The 13,864-nt window shown below is 48.3% G+C and overlaps 5 protein-coding genes across 5 annotated transcripts; 1 reads left to right on the top strand and 4 right to left on the bottom strand.

Moving 5' to 3' along the window:
- Positions 1 to 37: 37 nt before the first annotated feature.
- YALI1_C28817g (uncharacterized protein) lies at positions 38 to 274 on the bottom strand (the record flags this gene model as incomplete). The annotated part of the gene is made up of 1 exon (XM_068282506.1): positions 38 to 274. One exon carries the CDS (start codon positions 272 to 274, stop codon positions 38 to 40), a length of 237 nt encoding a protein of 78 aa, XP_068138607.1.
- Positions 275 to 1,335: 1,061 nt separating this feature from the next.
- Positions 1,336 to 5,199, bottom strand: YALI1_C28767g (uncharacterized protein; the record flags this gene model as incomplete). The annotated part of the gene is made up of 1 exon (XM_502062.3): positions 1,336 to 5,199. The coding sequence occupies one exon, from the start codon at positions 5,197 to 5,199 to the stop codon at positions 1,336 to 1,338; it is 3,864 nt and encodes a 1,287-aa protein (XP_502062.3).
- Positions 5,200 to 6,579: 1,380 nt separating this feature from the next.
- Positions 6,580 to 10,299, bottom strand: YALI1_C28716g (uncharacterized protein; the record flags this gene model as incomplete). Its single annotated transcript, XM_502061.3, has 1 exon — positions 6,580 to 10,299. One exon carries the CDS (start codon positions 10,297 to 10,299, stop codon positions 6,580 to 6,582), a length of 3,720 nt encoding a protein of 1,239 aa, XP_502061.3.
- Positions 10,300 to 11,241: 942 nt separating this feature from the next.
- Positions 11,242 to 12,138, top strand: YALI1_C28706g (uncharacterized protein; the record flags this gene model as incomplete). Its single annotated transcript, XM_502060.4, has 2 exons — positions 11,242 to 11,244; positions 11,359 to 12,138. The coding sequence occupies 2 exons, from the start codon at positions 11,242 to 11,244 to the stop codon at positions 12,136 to 12,138; spliced, it is 783 nt and encodes a 260-aa protein (XP_502060.2).
- A 282-nt stretch (positions 12,139 to 12,420) lies between these two features.
- On the bottom strand, positions 12,421 to 13,281 carry YALI1_C28686g (uncharacterized protein; the record flags this gene model as incomplete). The annotated part of the gene is made up of 1 exon (XM_068282505.1): positions 12,421 to 13,281. One exon carries the CDS (start codon positions 13,279 to 13,281, stop codon positions 12,421 to 12,423), a length of 861 nt encoding a protein of 286 aa, XP_068138606.1.
- Between the last annotated feature and the right edge of the window lie 583 nt (positions 13,282 to 13,864).

The following is a 13,864-nucleotide window of genomic DNA, read 5'->3' as shown; positions in this document are numbered from 1 at the left end:
TACTTACACGTTAATTAAATTTGTTGTGTTATATTTCTCAAGTTAAACTAATATGCAGAAGAAAAAAAATGTATCTGTAAGTACAATTCAATACAACTAGACTATCTCTCAAATACACCCATGACTTTATAAATACCCAATTAATTAAATGTATATGATTATGAAATACTAGAGACCCAGTCTCTACATCGAAATGAAAAGCTGTGTCTAAGACCCTCGCGATCAAGGGCTGGATCTCCGCGTTGCACACGGCCACGGCGCCGGGGTTGGTCATTGCGAACCGGTTGAGGATTCGGATGCCCCCAAACAGCTCTAAATGGCTTGCCCGTACTCCACATCAATCATCTGTCTAGGTGGAAGTCCTTCGTCTCTTGGTGGCCTGCTCTTGATCACCTCGTTTTCTATCTGTCGCAGCTTCTGGTTGCATACAATCAGATGGCGTCTGTACTGGCAGCCGTCGATCAACTTTTGGCATAGGAGACACCGCTGTGGAGGCAACAACCTCGAGTCCACTTGTGTGTGGTGGCATGTTTCGCACATGGTGAGTCGGTGAAGTGGAAGATTTGGTTGCAAATCGCGCGCCCCCGTAACCTACAAGTAGCTCTACAAGCATACAGGCATGGCCTCATTATCAGGGGTTATAAGCTACAGTGCAGACATGGGGCAAAGGCCTGCAAGCCGAAAATAGGGGGATGCACATGTCAGCGCAGCATTTGTGCGGGGTAGCGGGAATCTTCCACAGGCAAATTACTGCACAATTGAGAGCAAACGCAGGGACAAAACGGATGCGAAGAGGTTGGCAATCTCTCCTAATCTGTGATTCTCCTGAATCTACATTTTCTTATTCTACAATCGCTGGTCCATATCGACCATTACGGTTTGTTCTGGAATTGGAATTTGGCGTTAAAGAAGCAAAAAGTGGAAATCTAGTTGGTGCAGTATGTCCAAATAACGTACTGTACATGCTGAAGCTTTGAACACAAGTTCGAGGCCCGGTTTGGTCGATTATTCAGTAGTTGGGGACTTGTTTCATTAGTAACTCACAAATAAGTCAAGTAGTTTTCGTCAGAACGCCTTCCACGCAGTGAAGTGGCTCGTTTGACCCTACTGTAAATAGTATCTCAGTATCTACAGTAATGACTCGCAGTGATCTGTAGAAGAAAACGTGGGCTAGTCAGAAGATACAGTAGGTACAATACGGGCACAAGCACAAGTGATATGTGTTAGTACAGTATATACAGTTACAGCCACTGGTGGACATAATCACAATTCATCGTCACATTCATTAAATTTCGTTAAATATTGGTGTTAGTAGTATCGACGGTAGGAACAGGTCTAAACAAGCATCACCAGAAAGGTGAGAGCCAGAAGAGCGCCGACTGAAGAGGAAGAGGCGCTGTTTGGATCGAAGTTGTAAGTAGCACCGGAAGAGGGCTGATCAGAGCCATCATTTGAATGACTGTCAGAATTTCCACCGGCAGAACCAGACGTACCCCCATAGCCGGCAGTACCTGAACCGTCAGAGAGTTCGGTAATGCCATCGGCATAGCCAAAGGGACCAGTGACGTGATTGGAAACGTCACTGAAGTCCTTCCACCCTTCTAACTTATCTCCGTGAACACCATGCGATTCTCCAAAACGGCTGGATCTATCAATATGGTCCGACTGCGCATCAGAAACACCCCCACCGTTGTAAATGACTCCACTGGAAGAGACTTGAGCAGAAGAAACAGAGCTGCTGACAGCAGTGGAGGCTTGTGAGGTAACTGCAACCGTGGAGAGGGCAGTAGATATTCGTGAAGTAACAGCAGCTGTGGAGAGAGTAGCTGTAACATTGTCAATTGAGATAGAAGAACCATCAGTTGAAGAGTCAGGTCCTTCATTTGATGCAAACGAAGCATTTTGGAATGGGACATTGTCAAGTGGTGTCGTTTGTGATGTAACAATGCCATCGGTGGAGTTCCCAGCAGAAAGGATGGATGGAGACGATGAAGTTATAACTGATATAATGGAGCTCACGGGAAGCGAAACAGAACTGCCGCAGGACGTTAGTGTTTTTGCAGCTGAGGTGGCATTCTCACTTGAGGAAGACACTGAAGTTGTGTAAGACGACACAGAAGAAGAGGAAATGTCACCTGATGCCGAAGAGACATTAATAGTGGAAAAGGAAGTCCTGAAACTAGAAGTAATTCCAGAGGTCGTAATATCATCAGCGGAGATTGAACTATTGTTGGACTGGGTAGTATCTACAGCTGAACGGCCTGGTGAAGACACCGAGGTTGAAAAAGACGAGACAGAAGAGGTGGAAGTGACACTTGGTGAATCATCCGCTTTGCTGGAAGTAGATGGTGATAAACCATCACTGATGGAGATAGAAACGTTGGGGTTAGACAGACTAGTTAAAATCTCTTTCTCCTCAGCGGAGGCTGAGCCCTCAGCTGATGAAACCACCAAGGAAGTGACAGGGGACACGGTGACTTGCGCAATGATGATACCATGTGATTCCCTCAGAGATTCGGAACCATTCCTGGACTCTATCTCCGATGTGGTAACAACCGGAGTAGCAGTCACGTTTTCGTAAAACTTGCCATAAAATTCTTCCAACAGCTGTGCACCTGCTTCATGTTCTGTAACAGCGGTCGTCAACGCTGAAGTAGCAGTATCCTTCCCATTCTCAACGTTACTATCGTTCGTGAAGAACTGTGAGTCAGCATCGTGTCCTGAAATAGTGGTGGTGTAAGCTGGAGCCACCGTCCCTCGTTCAATGGTAACGGTGATCTGCTCGAAAATGACACCTTGGGAATCCTCCAAGAACTCGGAGCCACCTGCGAGACCAGTGACAGTAGCTGCGTAGACAGGGGTTGCAGTGGTAACCTCGTAGAGGACACCGTCTGCTCTAGTTGAGAACTCAGAGCCCCCTTCACGATCAGTGACTGTAGACGTGAAAGCTGGAGTCACAGTAACCCGCTCGAAGATGGTGCCATTAGAGTCCTTCAGAAACTCAGATCCATTCTTGTGTCCTATCACGGTCGCCGTGAAGACTGGGGTAACCGTAACCTGTTCGAAAATATCACCTTGCAAGTTCTCCAAAAACTCAGAACCGCCCATGTGGCCAGTTACTGTGGTGACATGGACAGGGGTGGCGGTGAACAGCTCATAAAAAACACCGTCTCCTCTCGTACGGAACTCGGAGCCTGCTGTGTGTCCAGTCACGGTGGAAGTGAATGCGGGGGTCACAGTAACCTGCACAAAAATGACTCCTTCAGGGTCCTGCAAATACTCTGAGCCGGCCTCGTGACCTACTACTGTAGTGGTTGAAGCTGGCGAGACAGTAACTTGCTCATAAAGAACATTATCAGCATTAGTTACAAACTCAGCACCTGCTTTGTGTGCCGTGACAGTGACGGTGAAAGCCGGAGTGATGGTCAATTGCTCTATAAATTCGCCATCATTGAAGTCTGACAAGAACTGGAAACCTTCCTCATGCCCAGGAACAGTCACTGTTCTCGCAGGAGTCGTAGTAACTCGCTCGTAGAAGTTGCCATCTGAGCCATCCAGGAACTCGGAACCTGGTTCATGTCCAGGAACGACAGAAGTGTAGGCAGGCGCAATGGTAACTCGCTCATAGATGTTTCCAAGGGCATCCGCAGTGAACTCAGAGCCAGCTCTGTGGCCTGAAACAGTGGACGTGAAGACAGGAGTAGCCGTGACCCGCTCATACAAAACATGGGTACCGTTAGTCACAAACTCAGAACCGGCCTCATGGCCTGCAATCGTAGAGGTGAAAGCAGGAGTTACAGTGACCCGCTCAGCAAAAACACCATCCATAACATCCCACACGAACTCAGAGCCCATCTTGTGTCCAGGAACAGTAGAAGTGCTCACAGGAGTGACAGTAACTTGTTCGAAAATGGTACCATTTGAATCAACGGTGAACTGGGACCCCGCTCTATGACCAGGAACTGTGGTAGTGAAAGCTGGTGTCTCAGTAACCTGTTCAAAAATCACACCATCAACCGGATTGGACAAGAACTGGGATCCAGCCTGATGTCCAGGGATGGTGGTGGTGAATGCGGGCGTAACAGTAATCTGCTCATAGAGAATGCCCTCGGAGTCATTGAGCAACTCGGTACCCACCACATGTCCTACCACAGTGGAAGTAGAAACAGGAGTGATAGTGATCTGCTTGAAGACAACACCATTGAGAGGATCAACGAGGAGCTGAGAGCCTGCCTCATATCCAGCAATTGTAGAAGTGAAGGCCGGAATTGCCGTTACCTGCTCGTACAGGACGTGCTCAGAATTTGTCAGAAATTCGGAACCAGCCTTGAGACCTTCCACTGTAGTGGTGTATGCAGGAGTTTCAGTAGTTCGCTCGAAGATGCTGCCAACGGACTCGAAGAACTCCAAGCCAGTTTCATAGCCAGCGACTGTAATTGTGCTTGCAGGAGTGGTAGTAACCCGCTCATATGGAATATTTCTGTCGTCCACAAGAGTCTCCGAGCCGGCAGTGAGTCCAGTGACAACCTTGGTGTACATAGGATGTATGATAGTCTTCAGATATGCCCTTCCATAACCACTGGGGGGATATGGAAGGCCTTGTTGAGCACAGATTTTTTGAGAGTTTCCATTGTTTGCCGGTTGGTAGCTGTCAATATTCCACCAGCAAGCTCCTGCATCAGCGTCAGCCATGTCTGGATCCTCAAGATTGATGCTGCTGGACCAAGGGCCAATAGAAACATCTGACAGTCCAACAGGTGAGTTGGGCTTGACCAGAAACTCGACAGTGAGCTGTCCAGAGAGCTCAAGAACCTCCATTGAGGGGTTGTCGAATACGCTGGTCGCGGTAGCTCGGAAGTTGTAAGAATCGCTTGTTGTAGTGACATGGAAAAGTCTCCGCCCGTCATAGTTGACAATGTAGAAGTCATAATCGACTGGAACCTTGTCCTTGGGACCACGGGGATTGAGCTGTTTTCCCGCAAGAGTGAAGCCGAAGAAATCACCACCTCTGATGTCTTCGAGGGAGTACTTGTTGAAAGCGAAGTCGACCACAACTTCCCAGGTGTCCCAGTAATAGCCAGGGCCAGTCCGATTATTTGAGAGCTGTGCCTTGATTCCGGTGATAGGGTTGTTCAAGGCGCTTCCCGCCCAAACGAACGTGGCCAGAAAAAGGGCCGCAATGAAGTAGTGAGTAAGCATTTGTGTGTGAGGTTAGGCTAGCTTGGCCGCTCCCTTCAAATATATATAAGTCGAGCTGCCATGGCCCATACTCACCCTTGGATGCAGCGTATGTGTCGGAGTTTTGCCTCCTTACCTGCAGTAGTGTGATCTGCTTTTCGTTCGCTACTGTTCTCTCGGGCGCAACTAGTCCCGCCGATGTACAGTAATGGTGCAGTAGTCTACTGTGGAGGGTATGATAGAGAGCGTAATTATCGCTTGTAAGCCCACTTATGCCAATTCGAGTCTACCCTTAAACTGCGTGCAAGTGGAGTTCTACGGAGCATGTGTCGCAAGCGTTGGATCGCTACGTATGCATTGGTATCAGTCGATAGGCTGCAGAAACAAGCGTTGTCAAAGCGATTATCGAATCAATTGGGGGAAATTTGACAAAAGGAGCTTAGTCAGAAATTGTGGTATCAGGACGGTTGTGTGTGTCAGCGTAATGACATATCTGTCGCTCTCCTCGTTGTGTTGTGGGTTTAGGTGGACTCGCTAACTTGCATGTATTATGCAACCTAAATAAATGTTAACCCCATGCATAAAAAAAATCGTACGATCTCACCCGGCTCGATGTTCCAGTGCCGTCCAGACTCTATGAGAGTACATTAGTATACCGCTTACGACCGATAAATTAATTTTACTGCATGAAAAGCGTTGAGCGGCGTTTTACAATGGGTTCAAATATGAAGACACTACTTTGAAATAGTCGATTCACCAATCCTCCGTTGATGACCTTTGTGGACACACACCATCGGGTACAGCTTGTGTACAGTAGTACTGTATGAACAGTGCAATCGGCAATACCGCAAGTGTACTGTACATTTTGCCGCACCACCATAATGTCACAGCTTCTATTCGCAGTCGTCAATGCTGCATCTTTCGATTTCAGCATAGTAGTCGGACTGTGAAAAATCCAATAATGAACATCTTGTGTGTAGAATGGATCTAGGCGTGCATTGGTGTTGTCAGTGGAAGCTGTGTCAACCAATTACACTACTGTAGTGTACTGTACTGTACTGTGCATTGCATTAGCGTGTCGTTAGTCCCTTGTAATGCGCATCCCTATTGTTCGGACTTCTTAAAATACAATACTCGCTTAGAACGTACCCTCCAGCCCCTGTTTTGACAGAACAGGGTCCTATTGAACAACCGAGTCGTTTACTTTTTACGGAACTGGCAACTCTCCCTACTAGTGCATACTGGGTTGGGGTTCATACCGAACTAGATTGTTCGTATATCACTCTAGAAACAATTTTACGCCATTGTTCTACGCACGCCGACTATCCTAAGCGACTAAAATACACTAGCTAGCGGCTAACAGCCGGGAAAAATTCGTTTATCAATCATATCATCTATAAGTTAGTCCTCCTCTTCAGTGTCATTATCGTAGGAAGACAAGAACCGACTAGCCAACTCTCCCTCCAAATCCTGCTCTCCATCATCATAAACATATCCCTTGCCTCCAATGTAAGTGAGCAACACCGGCAGTAGAATCAGACTATGGGTGGTAGCCACAATGACCAGTGCTAACCACACTCGGAAATAGTAAACTTCGAAGATCTTAGATCGCGTGAATGCTAGCACAAATACTCCCAGGAACTTGGTCATGGCAATGCCACCAAAGACAGAGCCTCCTACACCCACAAGAGCCTCGAAAGTACGGGTGTTCTTGGTGGGAGACATTCGGATATGCGAAGAATTGGCCGAAACAGTCGTAAATGCACGCGCCAAGTGCACACAGAACTCCACTCCTAGACCAACACAAATAACAAGGTTCACTAGCGAGATGGCGTTCAGATTGACATTCCAAATGGCCATGAAACCAACAATGTTTATCAACATTAGTGACACTGTCAGAACAACAGTGAAAGATGTCTTGACAGACCCCATAATGATAGCCAGCAAAACCAGAACAGCTGCCAGTACTCCTCCAATCAGGGCAAATGCCTGCTTGATGATGTACGAGTACTGATCGAAGAAAATGTAAAAGGGCGAGTAAGCATAAACAGACCCCTCAGTACCTCCTAGAGTCTTCTCAATATCCTTGGAGATACGCTTGGCACTTGCTAACGCATTGATGAAATCCTTTTGTGACCTGAGAGGTGTGTGGAACGATCTAAAATGGGACGTGAGGACATCATCACTGTCATAGACAACGGCGTCACTGTAGGGAGCCTTACCTCCAAGAGGACAAGGGTCAGAAGGAGCATCGATCCAGAAGTCAAAGTAATGCATGAACTCAGGTCCCTGGGGCAGACCAGACATTGTGATATTCCAAGCAGGATCCCTGTCCTTGAAACAAACGTTGCAAGCTCGCGGGGAGGCTCGAGGAGGACAGGCAACGTCTTTGTCGGTCTTCTTGACTCGACAGCACTCATCAAGATCTGGATTCAGCCACTTGAGATAGTCGTCGATCCAAGAAGAGGCGGGCTCGCTAATGTAAGACAGCTCGGGTCGCTTTCTCTCCTGCTCGACAATGTTCACCAAAGAGTAATCCTCACAAGTCGTGAATGTTCCACACAACGACTGCTGTCCGTTTCTGCTAGTGGCATTCAGGCCAGACACAACGAAGTAGACAGGAGGGCCTACATTGAGGTAGTCATAGATGTCATCAAAGTACTGAACAAGATAAGAATCCGAAGGAACAGCAAGACGTTGATCAAGCCCAAGTTGCAGCATGGGCCAGAGAATCAGAGAGACAGCAGCCCAAGTTCCAAACACAGCAAGCACAATCTTCTTGGTCTTCTTCTTGAGTAAGAAGGGAGCGTAGTATCGTCGGATAAGTCTAGAGAATAGGTTCTCTCGATGCTCAAGAATGTTAAAGTCTAGGTCATAGGAGTCAGCGAGCTGAATGGGGGCTGACTGTCGTCGCTGATCGAGTGCCATGACAGACACAAAAATAGTCAGCTGCAGAATGGCATTAATAAACACCGCACCAGCAGCGTATATGGCAAAGTTTCGAACAGCAGGCATCTTCACCGTCGCAGCCAATCCAAAAGCCAATGTCTCAGTGATTGCAGAAATGACAATACTGGGTCCAATTCTGCCTACAGCCTTGGAGACTCGTGTGTCAACACTGTCATTAGGGTAGGCGATATTGGCAGCGTCCATCTCATGGCAAAGCAGGAAAATGTTGTCCACGCCGACAGCAAGAACCAGGAAAGGGATAACCTCCGCAATAATGAGAGTGGCCTTGATACCAATTGCAGCACAGATGCCAGCAGAAGCTGCTACAGACAGAAGCACAATGATGATACCACAGAGTCCGAGGCCGAACTTGGCCTTACCAGAGCCTCCTCCGAGAGCCATGGAGGCGTAGAGGAACATGACGAGGTACGAGATGACAACAATCTTCACATCTGTGTTGGTGCTCTTGTTCAGCTCTTCAGTAAGAGAAGCCTCAGTAGAGAAGGAGAGCTGTAGACCTCGTCTCCATGCCTCGTGTTGAACATCCAGGAGCACATCAATCAGACCCTTTTCCCACTTTTGAGCTCGTGCTTCTTGAGGATCATCTTCTAGGTAACCTTCTCCAACAAGGGTAATGACGAGAGCCTGGGCAGAGAGAGGATCACGAGAGGTCTCATTGTAGCCTCCAAATAGCAGATTCATGTTGAGAGGCTGTCCAAAAGGTGGCAGACACTGCACTGCGGAAGAAGTGCAAGTTTGCAACTGAGTGGCCCAGTCTGGAGAGTTTAGATTAATTCCATATTGAGTGTAACTCTGAATGACACAGGCATCGTTTGTGGGCTTTAGACAGAAGTCATTGAAAGAGGTGCCTTCCACCTGTAGGCTGATAATCTGCTGTTCGACTCCCTGCCACCATACCAGATTCTCTTGGTTGACCACGCTTCCTGTTGTGTTGACAAGGTAAACCTGAGCGGTACGGTAGAAGGGGCCGAAATTGTTGTCAAAGTTCTCTTTCTGGAGGTAAGGAGTAGAATCCTCGGATACCCACAATCTTACTGGGTTCTCTTCAACCTGAAACCTGGTCAAGCCAACTGACATGAGAATAGACAGGGTGACCGTAAAACCAATGGTCACTGCAGGGTATGAAGCGCAGAAAAGCGCAATTCGAGACACCCAGTATTGCAAGAATCGGTTGATAGGATAAGTGGTGTACTTCTCTGACGCATGGGGGTTCTGGTACCATCTGGAAGTCATGTACTGGTCCTCTAGAGTGGCTCCAGAGAAGAGCGTATGACTGTGAACAAACCAGGAACCTGCAATTGCGCCGAGAAGAACCACTGAGTAGATGATGATCACCGCGAAGCTCAGACAAGGAAGATGTCCAACCTTGCAAGCTCCATGTTTCTTGATGTTAGGCAACTCAGGACAAGCACCCTCACAATCACTGCATGCACATTTGTAAGCACCTGTTGCACAGTCTCGAAGAACAGGCTCCACGGGCTTAATTCCCTTGGGAGGGTAGTTTTTGTCCTTCTCATCTTCGGGCCAGGGGAAGTTGATTTGAAAGGGGGAACCTCCGAGCATGGGTTTTTCGTCCCCCAGAAACTTGAGAAAGTTCTTGTATCCGTGTCTACCGCCTCCTAACAGGTCCATGGCGTAGCCGTTGGTCGCCGAGAACTTGATGTCTTTACACGAGTCGTAGAACCCCTGAGCCCACTCTGGTTTCACATAGTAACTCAACTCTGTCACGATATCTCGTCCGTCTGTCGATTTGCCCAGTTGTGTCACATTAACGTAGTCGCGCTGGTCAGGGGCACATGTGAACTTGCAGAAGAATTCGTAAAAATTGGACTTGCAAGCCGGACACGATGAAATCAGACCATCGGCCTTCTTCAGCGAGTTCTTCAGATCCTTGATCTGCGCCGTATCACAACATAAAAGTTTCTCGTGTGTCCAAACCTCGCCGCAGATCTCTCCTAGCAGATCCAGATCCCCCTTGGAAGGCTCAAACGGACCAGCCTTGTCTTGTGGTGTCGGACAGGGTAGTTCGCTGCCGAATAGTGATTTCTTTCCACAGTTGCCGTATATGCTGCATCCTGCCGACTGAACAGGGCTTGTGAGTGTAAGAAACACCAGCAATACCGATATTACCGTCGGAATGAGTCTCTTCATCGTTCTAGTGCGTTTCGTGAAGACGGTTAGTTGCTCCACCAAGTAGGTTGGAACATGCACGATAATGCATAGGGTTAGGGAACACGGCGATGGTGAAACAGGGCGAGACAAGGTGGAAGATGGAAAGATGAATGGGTGGTGATATAGTAGACAATGCTGAGACGCTCGGTTCCGTTGGTAGGATGGTATACATTATCAGTCGAGATCTTGTCCATAAAATATACATAAAATATACATAAAATATACATAAAATATACCTCTGTATTACATAATCTGATAATGTAACTACAAGTCGCGATGGAAGGTGTAATTATTTAACTCCGGAGTATAGACAATACAAATTGGCGTTTGGTGCTTGGGTCGTGTTTCGAGATAAGGAAAGGCCGTATTTGTCAGGATTTCGTCGTATGCTGGTAAGTGTTTCCCGAGGCTCGGTATCAGTGTGTCATTCAGCCGTCTTCAATGTGTCATTCGGTCTTTTTAAGTACAACCACCAGTCAAAACGTGTCCCAGCTTACACTTCAACTACTTATTGGGTTATATTCAGAAACTGAATTTTCGCTATAAATTTTAATTTCTCTTTTGAAATTTTAGACGGGAGTTACTTGAAACTTAACTGAGGTAAATTAAATTAGTTTCACCCATGACAAAATAATGCCACAGATAGCAATTAGAACACTTATAGCCCTATTTAAAGGGTAATTAATGCCACCATTTCCTCCAACAACCTCGACACCCCCACACCCGCGACACTCACTCTACAACACCCTCCTCCAGCTCCCTACTTCTGCTTCTTATGTTCCTACGTTTTTCCCAAAATAAACTTTCCCCAATCCCACTACTTGTAGTAACGCACGACTAATGCATGCGGTGTTAACAGCAGTGGATATCTGAACATCATCATCACAACAGTACAGTACAGTACATACCCAACCGTCCACCATGGTGAGTAACAGACACAATTCGGACTGACAGTAAACATGGCAGTCACGTGGCATTGCGCCCCATAGATTCCACGTGATCTTCCTCCCCCCGGCCGTCGCGCAATCGCTAACCCAGTCTGACGAACAATACGACGCTGCTCTGTCTCTTCTGCGACGATTGGATCCCAAAAACGTCAGCGTCAACCTCAATTCCCTGTGCAAGATTGCTCCGGAACTTGCGGAGGACCTGCTGTCTTCCGTCGACCAGCCTCTCGGTGTCAAGACCTGCAAATCCACCAAAAAGGAGTACCTGACTTGCGACTACAACCGAGACGGCGACTCGTTCCGATCCCCATGGTCCGGCGACTACGAGCCCGCAACAGACGGCCCCACGCCCTCGGCGGCTCTGCGCAAACTCGAGGTTCTCGCCAACGACTCCTTTGACATCTACAGAGACCTGTACTACGAGGGAGGAGTCTCTTCGGTCTACCTGTGGGACCAGGGCGAAGGAGACAATACTAACAGCTTTGCCGGCGTTGTGCTGCTCAAGAAGACCTCGCCCTCGTCGTCCTGGGACTCCATCCACGTCTTTGAGGTTGAGACCAGCCGTGGAGAGGGGATCTACCGGGTCACATCCACCGTGATTCTCGATCTGGGCTCCAAGTCCCCCAAGCTCGGCCTTTCCGGTAACCTGACTCGACAGACCGAGCGAGAGATGGCTGTCGATGAACCCTCTCAGCATATCGCAAACCTCGGAAGCATTGTTGAGGACGTGGAGTCCAAGCTGCGAAACCAGCTGCAGGAGGTGTATTTCGGCAAGGCCCGGGACATTGTGGGCCAGGTGCGATCTCTGGGCGGCGTTGAGGACGCCAAGCAGAAGCAACGACAGGAGGAGGTCATCAAGGGTCTGCAGTAATGCAGCAATGATGGTATGGATATATAATGGATGAAATGACTAATTGGCGTGTATGTGTAGTCGTGACAAGTACAGCTGGGTTGCTACCGTCCGGCATGAGTCTTCGCAGTAACAGGCACCATCTGTAAGAGTGATACCGGTATCATAGCAGGGAAGTAGTTGGGTGCATCCGATTTTATCGTGTTATACTCACGTCTGTCTTCTCTTCAGTCACTACATATTGTTCCATACACACTGGCTACTCTCAATAAATAACTATTCTCGTCTATACTTTATCTCACTCTATTCTTGCACTTGTCCGTGGATGTGCTTGAGATGTTCATGTTTCTCCTTGTTGCTGGCGAAACCGACAATGGAGCGAGGACACTGTTTGTGATCGCAGAAGATCTTGAGTCGGAAAGTCCGATGTTTAACGTCAAGATGGGTGGCCAGGCGAACCACGTTTGCGAATCGAGTCTTTTTGGCGTACGAGCGGCATTTGGAGCAGTACAGACGTTCGCACGCGTCTTGCTGAGCACCTTCATACAGCCCATGTTCCAGGAGCTGTTCTACCAGGGTTGGTTCAGGAGTAGGCGGAGGGGGTTTGACTGGAGGGGGTCTGGCTGGTCTGGCTGCCGCTGATTCGGAAGCGTCGGCTGGAGATGTTGTGCCTTTGGTCTTCTTTGCACGTGGTTTGGTCGTTTTTGGCTTAATGGCTTTGACGGTTGACGCTGCTGGTGTTTTCCGTGTCTTTTTCCGGGCAGTCTTGTCAATCACAGCCTGCTCCGAGTTCTCGTACTTCCGTTTAATCGGCTCAACTGTAGATGGGTATTTTTCGTAAGTATAGTTAAGGTTGGGGTTGGGCGCACTTGGGGCTTCAGGCGAGGAGCCCGGGTTGGAGTTGAGCGACCAGAGGGTGGTGCAAGAGTCCCCTGATTGCTCGGAGGATACTGGAGACATGGGTCTTGCTGTTTCTTCCAGTGACCACAATAGTTCGGAAAAACTCGGCAGACGGGTGGTTCTAGGAGCCAAAGGTAACCAGCTGTTATCAGGCACACCGACCAAGGCAATAGGCTCCCGAAAGCAGTCGGAGGGCGAGAAACGGGGTTGGGTGGAGTGGAGCGAGAACTGATGAAGGTGGGGGTGGTGGTGATGGTGCGACATTGAAGTGCCTCAAAGTCGGTTGTTTGGAAGGGGGGCATCAAGCTGGTGTTCCAGAGCCCCATGGCCAGCTTCTCCGATCTTATATATACGTATTTTTGTTCAACGTCTCCTCTTGTGGCAGAGTGTCAGGTTTCCTTGTTGCCTGGTGCAGAATCATGCATGAACCTCATGGGGTGTGGACAAGAAAACTAGGGCTTCCCGTGGGGCAATTGAGACAGGAAAGGCCCACGGGTTGTATATGGGTTGACCTGGTCAATCACGTGCATCGGAGGGACCGTTTTTCCACCTCCAAAAGGCTATCAATGACGCCTCTTTACCCACTCGTATTGGCTCGTATTATGTACGGGGTCCAATTTGGCTTTTGATCATGTGTGGGTAAATGAGCAGCAGCGAAATATCACACACACTGCGAAAAATGGGGCACATTACGATACAGCAGCTACGAGTACGATAGCTGATTTTATTTGCAGGAAACGGCGGCTACTGTTGCAGGTTCGATTGCAAATACAATTGAGGCGAATGAATTAAATAATGGAGGGAATCAAGAAGGGATTTGGCAGAGACAGTGGGCAGAATGGACAAC

This window comes from Yarrowia lipolytica, chromosome 1C (genome assembly GCF_001761485.1).
Source record: "Yarrowia lipolytica chromosome 1C, complete sequence".
Taxonomy (NCBI): Eukaryota; Fungi; Ascomycota; class Dipodascomycetes; order Dipodascales; genus Yarrowia; species Yarrowia lipolytica.
This window is presented reverse-complemented; position numbering and strand designations above follow the sequence as displayed.